Source organism: Lithobates pipiens, unplaced genomic scaffold, assembly GCF_037356315.1.
Source record: "Lithobates pipiens isolate NorthernLeopardFrog02 unplaced genomic scaffold, aLitPip1_a1.2 Scaffold_13, whole genome shotgun sequence".
NCBI lineage: Eukaryota > Metazoa > Chordata > Amphibia > Anura > Ranidae > Lithobates > Lithobates pipiens.
The window spans coordinates 160,882,566-160,897,664 of record NW_027507718.1 but is presented as its reverse complement, the minus strand read 5'-3'; the positions used below and the strand labels follow the sequence as shown (position 1 = coordinate 160,897,664).

The 15,099-nt window shown below is 47.0% G+C and overlaps 1 protein-coding gene across 3 annotated transcripts in view; it reads left to right on the top strand.

Moving 5' to 3' along the window:
• The window catches only part of HDGFL2 (HDGF like 2), a 663,710-nt gene that overhangs the window by 247 nt on the left and 648,364 nt on the right, over positions 1-15,099 (top strand). For all 3 annotated transcript variants that reach the window (XM_077475770.1, XM_077475771.1, XM_077475769.1), the window contains exon 2: positions 268-344. In XM_077475770.1, coding sequence (XP_077331896.1) covers positions 268-344 — 77 coding nt within the window. The remainder of the gene's footprint in view (positions 1-267; positions 345-15,099) is intronic.

Below are 15,099 nucleotides of genomic sequence, written 5' to 3'. Positions count from 1 at the left end.
GGTTTTAGCTCTTGGGGGTGGGTTGCTTGAGCTCGTTTAGTTTAAGTAGTCTTGATTGCTGGTTTAGTTATAATATTCTAAATCCCAATAGCAGGGAAAAGGTTAAGTGCAAGGTTGTTGTGTGTGCTTTTTCTGCTGTGCATGAATACTGAAAATGGTTGATGCGGGGTGTAAAACCAAATGTATATAGCTGCATATCTGATATTGCTTTTTTAAATTTAATTTATGGTTAATGGGTTTTGACTAAAACGTTGTTTTATTTTTTAGATTGATGATATCAGAGATGGAGCAGTGAAACCTCCTCCAAACAAGTATGCTATATTTTTTTATGGGACCCATGAAACGTAAGTTAATTGGCTGCTTTAAAATGTACAAACAAATTATGTTTTTCACTACTTCTTCCTTTTTATACCAGAGTGAAGTATGAGGATATTGCTTGAAAGAAATCCAGGTGTCGTTATTTTGTATATTTTGATCAATGTATACTATTAATAAGCTCAGGTATATCTGACCTTTTCTCAAGCTATCCAGCTGCACATATGCTATATGAGTAATGTCTCTGGTACCTATGATTCACTGTCGGCTTTGATAGGGTTGCCCCCCCCCCTTTTATTTTTATTTTTTTTTCCCCCGGGTGGGATAGCTCAGGTGAGTTTGGATTGAGCATGCCTGAGCTCTGCACTGGTGACGTCAGTCTCTACCTTGTCCAAAAAAATGAAGATAATTGGAGCAGCAATGTCAATTTCACTGATTTGCAGCTTCTGGGGTCATCAGCTAGATATGGTATATGCATAGAGACATTGGTCTAGGTTGTCACAGGATGAACATCGGTATTGGGTTTCCTCACTGAATTTCTGTGCCTGTTAGAGCAATTTGAGAGCTCTACGCAAAGATATGAAAGAAGTACAGCCATAGCTTGCTTGGCTGTACTTCTGTGAATCACAGGAGTGCAGTTCGTTTTGCAAGTCCTCTCTCTGCTGATGTCACGGAGTCGGTCCAGGCTCGGCATCATCACAACCATGCAAGTCAGGATCTGCCAGATCCCTGGACCGACACACTGTTCAGTCTCTTGGCGAGCTGCTAAGAGCTTGGGGGGGAGGGGGGGGGGGGCAGAGAGCTGTGACTGACAGTCATCAGCTCTCTGCTTGGATAGCTGTGAGAAGTGATCAGCTCTGTTAGAGGCACCAGAGGGCAGATAAAGCATTGGGCCAATGATGCATCCCCCTAGATGTCACCTTGATTCACACCTCTGAATCAAAAATACCTCATGCTTCTCTTTGAACACCTCCATTGAGTGAGGGTTATTGCATTAAATTTCACTGTCCAGTTGGTAAGATTTTCTTCCAGCAGAGGTCTGAATTGCACATTTGTCTAACTCCCAACCTCCCTCCTTACATTATAATCCCCTCTATACAGCAGTGACTTAAGCCCCATCACCCTTCTACATCAAAGCCCCACCCTTCACAACAATGTCCTCAACCGCTTAACATCACTGTGATAGTGGATGGAACTGTAGACCGATTCAGTGCACAGTTATCTCTGGCTCTGTTGGCACATTTTTGGAATGGTGTTTATTTATTTGAATATTAAAGCTGGGTTCACCCTATTGCAAATTGAACCCACATCCATCGCAATAGCAGGAGATTTTAACTGGCTCTCTATGGAGAGCTGTGGTTCCATTGCAAAAAAACAGAGGTCTTGTGTGTCTTCTGGTACGTTTCAGGTCCAAATTCAGCCAAAAACTTGGGATGAAATCTGGCCTGAAATGGTGAATGGGGACGCACCTGACCCCTGCTGTGAGCCACATTCGAAGATAGTGTGAACCTAGCCTTAATGTACTACTGAGCTGGGAAATTGCTTAGCAGGGGATCTTCTAGGTCAGGAAGCTGCAGGGCAGGGGATCTACTAAACCGTGGTTACTGTTGAGTGGGAGATCTGCTGAGCAGTGATACCGAATCGCAAGTCAGGAAACTGACAAACCGGGGTACTACTGAGCCATCAAAATAAAAATGCACAAAATTAACTGATACCACACTTCATATCTGACTAATTCCTCATCATGGCTTCCCATTTGACTTCACTTCCCCTTTAAAACAAATAGCCAACACACGCAGGGCATTTACTAAGCTTCATTTAAAGAGGAGGTAAACCCTGATGTGTTTACTTCCTCTTTTTTTCCCTGCAAAGGTAAAGCATAATGGACTACTATGCATCGCATAGTAGCCCATTATGTGTCACTTACCTGACACAGGAGCCAGCGAAGTCGCCGCTGTCCCCTGTAGTCCACCGCATCCATCTTGCTGGTGGCGTCTCGCAGCTCCGCCGCTGTCATTCGGCGAAGCCGCGATGACGTCACTCCCGCGCATGCGCACGGGAGTCGACAAATGCGGCAGCTCCATTCTTGGAACTGCCGCGTTCAGTGCGCCTGCGCGCCGCTGTCTACGGCGCATGCGCCGTAGACAGCGGTGCCCGTTTTCGGGCAAATACCTCCTAAACCGTATAGGTTTAGGAGATATTGCTTGGACCTACAGGTAAGCCTTAATTTAGGCTTACCTGTAGGTCAAAGTGGTTTGTAAGGGTTTACAACCACTTTAAAGCTTCAAACATTTTTACCAAAAAATTTAAAATGCAAAAAAATACACATTAAAGCAGTAGGCATTTTAATGTGTTCCTATCAAGGCAAGTGTAATGGAGGCCTAACTATAACCCTGACAATGACCTGTTCAGTGCACTGTCAGAACAAACACAGTAATGTTGAAGGCCATTGATAAAAAGCCACTTGCAGGAGGCTGCATGTACTCTGGAAAGGGATTAAGACTTCTCAAACCTTTGTTATTGACGTAGCTTCTGTCTGAACTATATTAACCCGTTCATTAGAGTAGGGTTTTTACTACTAACCAAGCATCCTGGTGCCAAGTGTAGACCCGGTGTAGGCTGAGGCAGCACTAAGGGACCAATGGAGGACACTGTGATGGTTCTGTCGGTGGACTCCTGTGCTTCTGGTGCTGGCATCTCTCTGATAAGCAAGGTCCTCTCTGCTATGCCTGAGAGCTTTTTGTTTTCTTGTTTCTGGGGGCCTTGGGGAGCTACAGGTGATTCGGGGGGGGGGGGGGGGGCAAGCACCTTCTTTTTCTCAAGTCTCGAGCACAGCGGTGATTCAGAGGCAGGAGTCTGTTCTATTGTGGTTTTGTCTTTTTTGTGTTTGGCTTTCAGGTTAAAGCCCAGTTAGTAGCCTAGTGAAGGAAGAGTCAGTGATGGTGTGTCACAAGATACTCTCCTTAGTTAAGAACGAGATTGCACCCACCTTTAAATTCTTTAAAAGCCTAATGAATAGGATGCAGGGTCCTCCTGTGGCCCTAACTAGAGCTGCTAGTATGCCGGCCTTGCCCGAGCCTAGCCAGGAGAAGGATGGCTAAGACTGGGATGGGGGTCCCAAGTCACACACCTCTTCTCAATTATATTCTGGGTCAGAGGAAGAAAGGGAGGGTGATTATTCCAGGAGGTCTAGCTATAGACTGTCACTTGATGATTGTAGGTGACTTGCTTAACCACTTTCAGACCGGACCATTTTGCTGGTCAATGACCAGAGGTCTTTTTACAATTTGGCACTGCGCTGCTTTAACTGGTAATTGCGCGGTCAAGCAATGTTGTACCCAAACAAAATTTGCGTCCTTTTTTTTTCCCACAAATAGAGCTTTCTTTTAAAGGTATTTGACTAACTCTGCGATTTTTTATTTTTTGCGATATAAACGTAAAAAGACCGCAAATTTTGAAAAAAAATGATATTTTCTACTTTTAGTTATTAGAAAAATCCAATAAACTCAATTTTAGTCATACATTTAGGCCAAAATGTATTCAACCACATGTCTTTGGTAAAAAAAAAAGTCAATAACTGTATATTTATTGGTTTGCGCAAAAGTTGTCACATCTACAAACTAAGGTACGTTTTCTGGAATTTACGCAGCTTTTAGTTTACGACTGCCTATCTCATTTCTTGAGGTGCTAAAATGGCAGGGCAGTACAAACCCCCCCCAAATGACCCCATTTTGGAAAGTAGACACCCTAAGGAAATTGATAAGAGGCATGTTGAGCCCATTGAATATTTTATTTTTTTGCCTCAAGCGATTGAATAATGACAATTTTTTTTTTTTTTTTTTTTTTTTTTTTTTTACACAAAGTTGTCCACTAAATGATATATTGCTCACACATGCCATGGTTATATGTGGAATTGTACTCCAAAATACATTCTGCTGCTTCTCCTGAGTACGGGGATACCACATGTGTGGGATTTTTTGGGAGCCTAGCCGCGTACGGGGCCCCGAAAACCAAGCACTGCCTTCAGGATTTCTAAGGGTGTAAATTTTTGATTTTACTCCTCACTACCTATCGCAGTTTTGAAGGCCATAAAATGCCAAGATGGCACAAACCCCCCAAAAATGACCCCATTTTGGAAAGTAGACACCCCTAAATTTAGTGTTACACCAGTTGAGACTCACAGGTAAAAAAGCACCTAGGCTGTCAGCGACTGTATCAAAACGCTACAAAAAAACTGTTAGCGATCGCAGGGATCAGGCCTGACTCTGCGAACGCTGCAGTTATGTGTTGTGTTTTGTAAGTGACAGTGATCGATCGATACTGCACTTGGGTGGGCTGGTCTGGGCTTGGCTGAGGGGCTAAACGCAGGTGCTAGCAGGTATCTGGGCTGATCCCGCTAACAATGCGTTTTGGGAAACCTAAACTGCTGGTGACGCTAATATAGATCTGATCAGATACTATATTACTAAGGGAGGTGTATGCTTTGTGCGTGGGTGTTAGCGGTACTGGCACTAACCTGACGCTGCCTGGGGCGACGCAGACCTTATCTGACCCTCAAACTTATATCGACCGCCGGGTGATCAGGGGGTTAAACCTTTATTAGGTAATAAATGGCGGGTGCCCTGAAACTATAAAAAAATAACTAACCAACCAGTGTCACCTGTAACAGTTATATGGTGATCACTGGTGAAAGGGTTAACTAGGGGGCAATCAGGGGGCTTTATGCGGTAGTATATGGGGGTCCCTGGCGCAATAAAAAGCTGCGGTGAACCTAAATACCTACCTGCCTAACTAGCGTCACCTGTGACACTAATACAGCGATCAGAAAAACGGGTTCCCGCATCACACTGCCCTATGCGAACTGCTGGGAGTGTCAGTGAAATGTTAATGACACCCCCAGATCAGTTCGCATATCGCAGTGCGATCTGCAAACTCGGACAGGAATCGGATCGCATGGTGTGAACACCCATGCGATCCGATTCTGCTGTGGACCAAAAAAAGGGTCCCGTGCGAGTTTGCGGCGGGTGCGACGCGAATTCAGCCATACTAGCTGTATGGCTGAACTCGAATCGCACAGAGATCGGATGTGATTTGCAGTGCGGTGCGAATCACCTCCCCTAAGTCCCTATCTCCACTCCTTCCTCCCCCCCCCCCCCCCCCCTCTGAGGGGGGTGGCTTCATGGGCAGTGTGTGTGGGTTCGCTGGTTTCTCACCTGTGGGGGCTCTGTGCGGCTGGCGTTGGTCCTGGTCCCGGCCTGGGGGGTCCCAAAAGTGTTTGTGGAGGTTGTTCTGGCTGCAGGCAGGCAGCACATTTCTAGTTTTATTCTGTCACCGCATGGCGCTGTCCGGCGTCCATCTTGGATGTGGGAGAGCCTTTATTCCCCTGGGGAGCTTCAGCAGCCATCTTCTTTAGGATCTCCTATTTAGTTACATTGGCGGCCATTTCCTTGAAGCCTGAGCACTCTTTTCGCCGCACTTCTCTTGTGGCAGCATTAAATGTGCTCTCACTTGCTGTTTCCTGTGTCCACTGTGTTTACAGGATGCTGGATGGCTCCTTGCTGAGCGCTGAAGTTAGCTCTGCAGAACGTTTCTCCGCTGTTATAAGCAGCTGCTGCTGACAGTTTTCTTTTCTCTGCAACTGGAAATATCCTAGGGACTACAGGCACTGCTAGTGGCATTCACAGAACGCCCCAGGGTGGTGAGTCTAGTGCTAAGTACCCCACCCACGTGGCGGCAGCAGGAGGGTGGGACCTTCACTGTCCTAAGTCCCCTTGCAGGCGGCAGACAGGCTAGGGTCAGCATGGCTTCAGAAACTGGTGTTCCTTCCCCCGAAATCCAGGCTATAGCAACCGGGTTACCTGCAGATGGCATGGTGCACATGGACACCCTGACGGTGGTCCATGACTCCTTTGTTGCTAAGATAGAGGCGGCACGTGGAAGGAAAGGTGCATGTAAGAGGCCCCTGCCCCCTCGTCCTCTGGGGAGAGCTCTGATGCAGACTCGGGCACTGCTGCGGCTGGTGACCCCTGCTCTGACCTATCAGACGTGGCTGACCAGGTCCATTCGGACAGTGAGGATGATTCCCCGTCCGTGCGTGACAAAGCGCTTGTTTGAGCACTCATCACAGCTGTGCGTGATACCCTGAAGATTCAGGGGCCAGCGGATCCCTCTGCTGATGTACCGGTCCCTTCTGGGTCCCACAAGCCAGCACGTTCACCTAAGGTTTTCCCGTATTTGACTTATTTTGACAAATTCATCTACAGGGAATGGGGTCACCCACAACAGACCCTTTTCAGTCCCCAAAAATTTGGTGGTGGGTTACCCCTTTGAGGACAGCCTTCTCAAAAAGTGGTTGGCTTCTCCGGTCCTGGACCCCCCAGTATCCAGGTTAAATAAAGTAACCACGATCACGGTTGAGGGGACTCCTGCATTCAAAGATCCCGCGGATAGGAAGGCCGAGGCGGTGGCTCGTTCCTTATTTATGGTTGTGGGGTCAGCCGTGCGACCTGTACTGGCATCCGCACTGGTGTCGCAGACACTGACTGAGTGGGCAAAACTTTTGCACTGCGAATTGGGAGAGCAGAACGCCTCCCCTGTCTGCGTGGAACTAGCAGACAAACTAGTACAAGGCCTTAAGTACATTTGTGATGCGGCCCTGGATACTCTCCCTCTGTTATCCAAGGCTTCAGTGTCAGCTGTGGTGCTGAGGTGCCTAATTTGGCTGAAATGCTGGTCTGCTGACCAGGCATCCAAGAAAGCCCTGACAGATCTTCCCTTCCTTGGTGAACCGCTCTTTGGAGCCTCGTTGGATGACATGATTAAAAATGCCACGAGTGGTAAGAGTACACTACTCCCACAGGCCAGGAAGGCCAAGGAGCCTCGCCGCAGGCAAGGGACCTCTTTTTCTGCTCACAAGCGGCTTTTCCCTCCCCCGGTGCTTAGGCAAGTCGCCCCCCAGCCCAACAGGACACCCACGGACGGTCAGAAGCATCCCTGGAACCGCAAGCCTGCGAACAAAAGTGCTACCGCGTGAAGGTTTTCCCCCCACCCACTTATCGGGTGGGGGGGGGGGTCGTCTTCGGGAGTTTGCAGCCTGGAGGACCTCCCGGTTATTCACTTTACAGTCAACAAAGAGGACAAGGGGGGCACTCTTTACTTCTAGAGGAAAAAAGATTTAATCTCCAAATAAGGAAAGGTTTCTTAACAGTAAGAGCTGTGGAATAGACTCCCTGCAGAGGTGGTTATAGCCCGCTCAGTGGATTGCTTTAAGAAAGGCCTGGATTATTTCCTAAGTGTACATAATATAACTGGGTACTAACATTTTATAGGTAAAGTTGATCCGGGGAAATTCCGATTGCCTCTCAGGGGGGTCAGGAGGGAATTTTTTTTCCCCCTGCTTTAGCAAATTGGATCATGCTCTGCTGGGGTTTTTTACCTTCCTCCTGGATCAACTGTGGGTATAGAATTGGGTATATGGGCTGGTAAGATTTTATTATTTATTTTTATTTTTGTGGTGGAACTTGACGGACTTGTCTTTTTTCAACCTGACTAACTATGTAACTATGTTATCCAACCAATGGGTCTGCAATCTCATTTTTCACAGGTTACAAGATAGTTTCTCTCTTGGCCGCCAAACTCCAGCATACCCGTGTCCCCGGTTTGCCAGGAGGCCCTGTTAGGAGCAATAAGGGACTTGCTGAATCAGGGAGTGATTGTACCTGTTCTGAAAGCATTCCGATTCCGGGGGTTTTACTCAAATCTGTTTGTGGTTCCCAAGAAGAAAGGGGTACGTCCAATCTTGGACTTAAAAGCCCTCAATCACTTTGTAAAGGTACAGAGGTTCAGAATGGAATCAGTTCGCTCAGCTGTCGCTGCACTCCATCAAGGGGACTTCCTGGCATCCTTGGACATCCAGGATGCTTACCTGCACATAACCATTTGACTTTGGCATCAAAAATTTCTGCGTTTGGCAGTAGGGGAAGCCCACTACCAGTTTGTGGCTCTTCCCTTTGGTCTGGCATCGCCCCCCCGAGTCTTTACCAAAGTACTGGTTCCAGTATTGGCGTTGCTGAGGCAGCGCGGGATCGCGATCGTGGGTTACCTAGACAATCTCTCCTCCTGAGAGCATCTTCCTCCTCAGAATCAGAGGAGGTTGTGGCAATCGCCATGCAGACCCTGCACCAATTTGGGTGGCTGTTGAACCTAAAGAAGCCAGTGGTTGTACCAACTCAGTGTCTGGAGTACCTGGGGTTGCTGTTGGACTCCAGGGAAGCAAGGGTTTTTCTCCCCTCGGACAAATTGCTGACTCTCAGGTCTGCGGTCAATCTGCTGATGAACCGCAAGTGGTAGTCGCTCCGCTTTTGAATGCAAATGCTGGGGCTCGTGGTGGCCTCCTTCGAGGCAGTACCTTATGCCCAGTTCCACACCAGAGTCCTGCAGAAGGAGATCTTGACAAAATGGGACAAATCTCCGTTGTCCCTGGATCGGCAGATCCAGGTAGGCAAACCAGTCAGGGATTCCCTGATCTGGTGGTTGATGTTCCCTGTGATTCAGTCAGGAAAATAGTTTCTTCCTCTGAACTGGACAGTGATCACTACAGACACCAGTCTGTCCGGCTGGGGTGGAGTGATGGGGATTCAGTCGGCTCAGGGCCTCTGGTCCACGGAGGAATCCAAGTTGCCGATCATTCTGTTCAAATTGAGAGTGATCAGGCTGTGCCTTCACACGTGGTCGACGTGTCTTCAAGGGCGTCCAACCAGGATACAGTCAGATAACGCCATGGCTGTGGCGTACATAAATCACCAAGGGGGAACAAGAAGCTCAGCCGCTGCTCGGGAGGTCGCTCACATACTTCGGTGGGCAGAGCGACACATTACGGCCCTGTCAGCCATTTACATCCTGGGGGTGGAAAATTGGCAGGTGGACTACCTGAGTTGTCAGATGCTGGACCCAGGAGAATGGGTGTTGCATCTGGAGATATTCCAGCTGCTGTGCCTGAAATGGGGCATGTCAGATGTGGATCTCTTGGCCTCCCGTCTCAATCGGAAGATGCCGAGATTCGTGCCCAGGATGAGGGATCCGTGGGCAGACGTGCTGGTGGCTCCGTGGGATCACTACCAACTGATATACACCTTTCTTCCACTAAAACTGTTGCCACGTCTACTTCGCAGAGTGGAAGCCGAGGGGATTCCAGTAGTCATGGTTGCCCCAGATTGGCCTCAGCGGCCCTGGTACGCAGACCTGGTGTGTCTGGTGGCAGACGCTCCCTGGCGACTGCCACTGCAGGAGGACCTCCTATCTCAAGGTCCAATCTTTCACCCGCTTTACCATCGCTGGCTTTAACGGCATGGCTATTGAGAGCCAGGTGCTGAGGAACCGGGGTCTGTCTGACTCGGTGATTCCAACTATGTTGAGAGCGCAGAAATCTTCACGGACGATATACCATCGTACCTGGAAGGCCTACATCTCCATGTGTGAGGAGAAAGGGTGGCATCCGCACTCCTTTTCTATATCAAGGATCCTGCTTTTTTTTTTTTTTTCCCGGCGTCTCGCTCATTAGCAAGTACCTTTTTATTCAGGGGGTGCAACATGTAGTCCCTCCGGTGTGTCCTCCGTTACCCCCATGGGATTTGAACCTGGTGTTGTGGGTGCTTCAGAAGCCGCTTGAGGGAGATTCCCCTGTTGACCCTTTCAAAGAAGGTGGTTTTTCTAGTGGCCATCACATCAGCCAGGAGGGTTTGGGAATTGGCGGCCTTGTCCTGCAAGTCACCTTTATCTGGTCATCCACAGGGATAAGGTGGTGTTGCGTCCGCAAACCACCTTTCTACCCAAAGTGGTTTCGGCTTTTCATATCAATGAGGACATTGTATTACCATCGTTGTGTCCTAAGCCAAAGCACCCCAAGGAGGTGGCCCTCTCAATGTGGTTAGAGCTCTGAAGGTGTACTTGTCTGCCACGGCTCCCTTTCAGAAGTCAGACTCACTGTTTGTTTCGGTGGCTGGTCCTAAGAAGGGCATGGCGGTCTCGTCGCCCACTATTTCCAGGTGGATCAGACAGATTTTAGTCAACGCCTACGCCTTGAAGTGGCAGGTGTCCCCCTTTCCAGTCACGGCCCACTCTACAAGGGAAATCGGAACGTCAAGGCCTTCTGACACCAAGCGTCTGTCGTTCAGGTGTGTAAGGTGGCGACCTGGTCGTCTGTCCATACGTTTACCAAGTTCTACAAGGTAGAAGTCAGTGCATCGGCTGATGTCTGTTTTAGCCGCAACGTTTTGCAGGTGGCAATGTAGTTGCAATGGATTTTTTTTATTTTTTTTTTTTTATAAAAATGCAGTACTGTTTTTTGTTAAATGCACTGTTGCATTACTTCCACTCCTGTTGAGGAGGCCCGGTTATATGGTGGAGCTTTTTCACACACTGCTGTCTTTTTGTGGGTTTGGTTTCACTAGTTCCCACTTGCCATGGTGGATGAATGAGTATATATTGTGGTAGTATGGTACCCCACCAGCGGAAGGATGCAGGGTTCTCAACCAGGGAAGTTGTTTATTTGGAAGGAAACTGGCTTTTCAGTTTCCTCGTTTTCAAAAATCCAGTCTGGGACCTGGAGATTCCATAGTGTTATGGGTGGGACGGAATCTCCAATCCTGGGACCGGGTTTTGGGAACAGCCAGAAGTCTGGCTGGTTGATTGCACAGGTGGGTCCTGGGCTTATAACAGAGCCAAGACCAAGATAAAAAGAGGTACAGTAGTTGTACGACATCTGTTATAGGGATAAGAGGGCTGAAGTGTAAGACTGAACGGCGGTATTGATAGATATAGAGATATAGAGAGAGATAGATATATTTTTATGCTTTTTTTTTTTTTTTCTCACCCCTCGTTTGAAACTGCTTGGGGATGTCCCATTTAGTTACGGAGAGGAGCTGTGTCGGTCGGTGAATATAAGAGCAAATAGGATTTTTGTACTCACCGTAAAAATCCTTTTCTCTGTAATTCACCGACCGACACATCACCCACCCCTCCTTTTCTCTAAGTTTATACTGCTTGTTGATGTACTGAAGCTGCTGGGAGCAGGGAGGAGGGTTGATAACACAGGGTCCGCCCTCCTGGGCCGGTATTAAAAGTTCTGTGTATTGTGTAACAATTTTGCCTAGATCCCTTAATGGCAGGCTAACCCATTTAGTTAGAGAGGAGCTGTGTCTGTATTTTTCTAAACCTTAGCAAGTGGAGCATCTAACTTAGGAATCTTATTCCAAGGATGGGCATCATCTTTCTCCTAAGTTGGAGGCTACCTGAGAAAATAGGATTTTTGTACTCACCGTAAAATCCTTTTCTCTGTAATTCACCGACCGACACAGCTCCTCTCTAACTAAATGGGTTAGCCATTAACCACGTGGCTGAAGATTTGGGTGGATGATTCAGCATACAAGCTTAGGCTTTGCGGGTTGCCTTTTTCCTGGAATTGTTTGTTTGCTCCAGGGCCCTATGAAGGCCAGAACCAAACCAGGAGAGGAAGAAGGCATTCCCGGAAAGAAAGAAAGGAAAAAGGCAGGTGGCAAATTTTATTTAGAAAACCAAAAAGCAGCACATGATGGAAATTGCATGAAAACCTATTGGTCTTTAGATAAGTAACATGATGAATTTATTGCATTAAGAGTCAAATATAAAAAGTTGCAGCAGCAGTCACAAGTAGTATGAATATTTGTAGATGCTTGCAGAACAGTCATAAAAACATATATCTAAATAAGATGCTGGTATAAATAATAAACAATACCACTGCTGAGTCCGGATGAGAGGTTCAATCGGCTTCAGGCTGGACCGTGGAAAGGGCGGTCACAACTCTAAATGGATGGTATGGAAATCCCAGTATGACGGGGGGGAGGATGGTGTCTCAAATCTTGTAGCTTCCAGATGAAAGTGCTCAGCCTACAAACACAGGGGCAGGCACGGTAAGGAGGATCCTCAGATGGGAGCAGCAATCCCCACCGTGGGACGTGGGATGACGCTCCTATGAGGATGCTGTGTAGCTGAGCTGTGTGAAGGCTAGACGGAGACAACCGCAAGGGGGAAGGAAGCCAAAAGAGCCGAGCAGGCAGACCAGGAGCCGGATGCACTGGGTGACGCCAGCGTTAACACGGAAACAACGGGAACTCGTCAGTAATCAGCAGTGGAACATTGTAGGCTCATGAAAGCTGTGACTACATGTTTCACGCTTCAGCGCTTTATCAAAGTCCTATTGACTGTTGCTGCAACTTTTTATATTTGACTCTTAGTGCAATAAATTTATCATGTTACTTATCTAAAGACTAATACGTTTAAATGCGATTTCTTCCCCCCCCCCCCCCCATCGTGCACTGCTTTTAGTTTTCTGTATCCTGATATCCATTTTTCCAGTGGTTGGTAGCTGCACTGGAGTTTAGTTTACTTTTTTTTCATGTTGTACATGCCAATGCACATGACATAGTTTTTAGCACTAATAAGAACTGTGTATATAGATTTGCAAATTTTTATTTATTTTGTTTGAGGCCACAAGCAGCAGAACCAGCAAGACAGGAAAAGTTGCCTTAAGAATCACTGGACAGGACATAGTTTGGTGAAGAGGAGGCATCTTGCCTTAATCGTCCTTGAACCCCTGCAAAATCCCAATGCCTCTTTAGTCCCTGGGAGGGGACGCATACCTCCACATTCCGATACACCCAGATTTACAGAAGTATTGGAGGTTGGCGGTCAAGATTGGCTTAAAAATCTGTCACTTTCAGTTTTAGGCATTACGTTTTTGGCCTTGCCTCCTCACCAAGCATTTTTACAATAGTCCTTGTGAAAGCGGTGTTCCCGCTGTGGATGATGGCCATCAATGTCATTCCATACCTGGACGACTGCTTCCTTTTTTGTCACCAGGTCTTCTTAGCAGCTGGAGATAGATCTGCAAAAGTCACATAATTTTTTACATTCTCTAGGTTGGCTAATCAACAGACAAGTCCCAGCTTGTCCTCTTTCAGAAGGTAGTATACTTGGGCTCCATAATCCTTTTCAATAGAGAAGATTCTTTCAGAGGATGGATCAGGCAGTGGCATCATTGAAACCTCCCGAATGGCCTGCAATCAGGGAAGTCATGATGGTAATGGGCCTTATGACATCTTGTTTCCTGGCAGTCTCTTGAGCAAAAAATTTCATCAGCGTCCTCTCCACAAACTCCTTTTTTGATGTTTGAATGGCAGCCAGGACACTCTGGACCTGCCTATTCACCTAACGACCAGAGTCAAGAGGGCAAGCGCACCACGATCTTTCCTGGGGTCTTCTGTTGGTCAGGCCAAGATTTGCTGATTCTTACTGACGCCAGTGCCCTCAGCTGGGTTGCCCACTTGGGGGGCAACCTGCCTCAAGGAGTCTGGTCTCCAGCCATGGTAGCCTCAAATCATGGGGAGCTGCTAGCTATTCAAAAGGCTTTGGAGATTTTCCAAGCGCTAATTGGGGGGACACCACCTCCAAGTTCGTAGCAACAATGTGGCTGCAATGGCATACATAAACAAATGGAGGGACTGGGAGCTGTTTTGAGGTGATCATTCAAGCCAGGGGCCTGCTGGATATAGACCTTTTTGCCACAATGGGCAACTGCAAGGTGACAGTTCTTCTCCCTGTGGCCTCTGGAAAGGAAGGACCTAACCTTATATGAGAAAAGGAATAAGCTCAAAAAAAGGGAATTACTCCAGAAAATATCCTCAGCATAGGCAACACTGGGGATTATTGCAGTGCCAAAATATAATATACAAAAAAACCTTAAAATGTCATTTAAGTTTTAGATAAAATTACATTGATGTAAAAGCTGTCGTCACCTACAGTATCTAACACACAGAAAATAGAATGGTTTTTTTTTTTTAAAGCAATATAACCATAATTCAACATCATAAGGCAGGTTAATTATTTAATTATGACTCGAGTATTAACATAAGGTACCCGTGACTCGCCCAGAACATCCAACCCTTAGCCACAGAGACGGCAAAATTTGAGACACCCTTGCATGGGGTGACCTCCGTGGGAGCGGATACGGGGGGTGAAGTCTAAGTGAGCACAATTTCCACTACGGATAAAAAAAAATTACAATAAGATCAATTAAGGTATCGGTAAGCACATCACCATAGAATGGCCCATGGACGAAATGCATATACCAGGAACATAGATGAGGAATAGGTAAGTATATCCCCATACCAAACAATGTGGGTCACACAGAGAGGTGATTTGTGATAGATATAGTGGGTTGTTATACTGATGATAACATACCCACTCCTTGTCCTATGCTAACATAAAGCCAGGACAGAGCAGATTCCTAAAGCAAAATGAATCCTTAATGGAGATCCCATATGGGATCCAAAAGAGTTGGTCTATGAAGAAAATAATGGTGATGGTGAAGGTGGACCCAAACGGGACTACCAATCCCCTTTAGTTAGTGCAATAAAAAGAAAGTTATGTAAACCTAACCTTAGTCAACTGCTGCAAACTGGTAACTAGGGCAATCTACGCAAAAATTTGGAATAAGTTAAACTCTTGGCTGAGAGAACAAGGTCGGGAAGACTCGGATATCCCAGAAGTCTTGGATTTTTTCCAGGCAGGGGCAGGTCTGGCTCTCTCCATGAGTACTTTAAAGGTACAAGCAGTGTGCAGCTCTGTGTCGTCTTTCAGATCTCCCTGCAGCAGAACCAATTTGTAGCAGACTTTTTCAAAGCCCTCTCCAAATCTAGGGTGGAAAGTTGTCCAGCCTCTGACTTATCTTTGTTTCTTGTGGCCTGAATG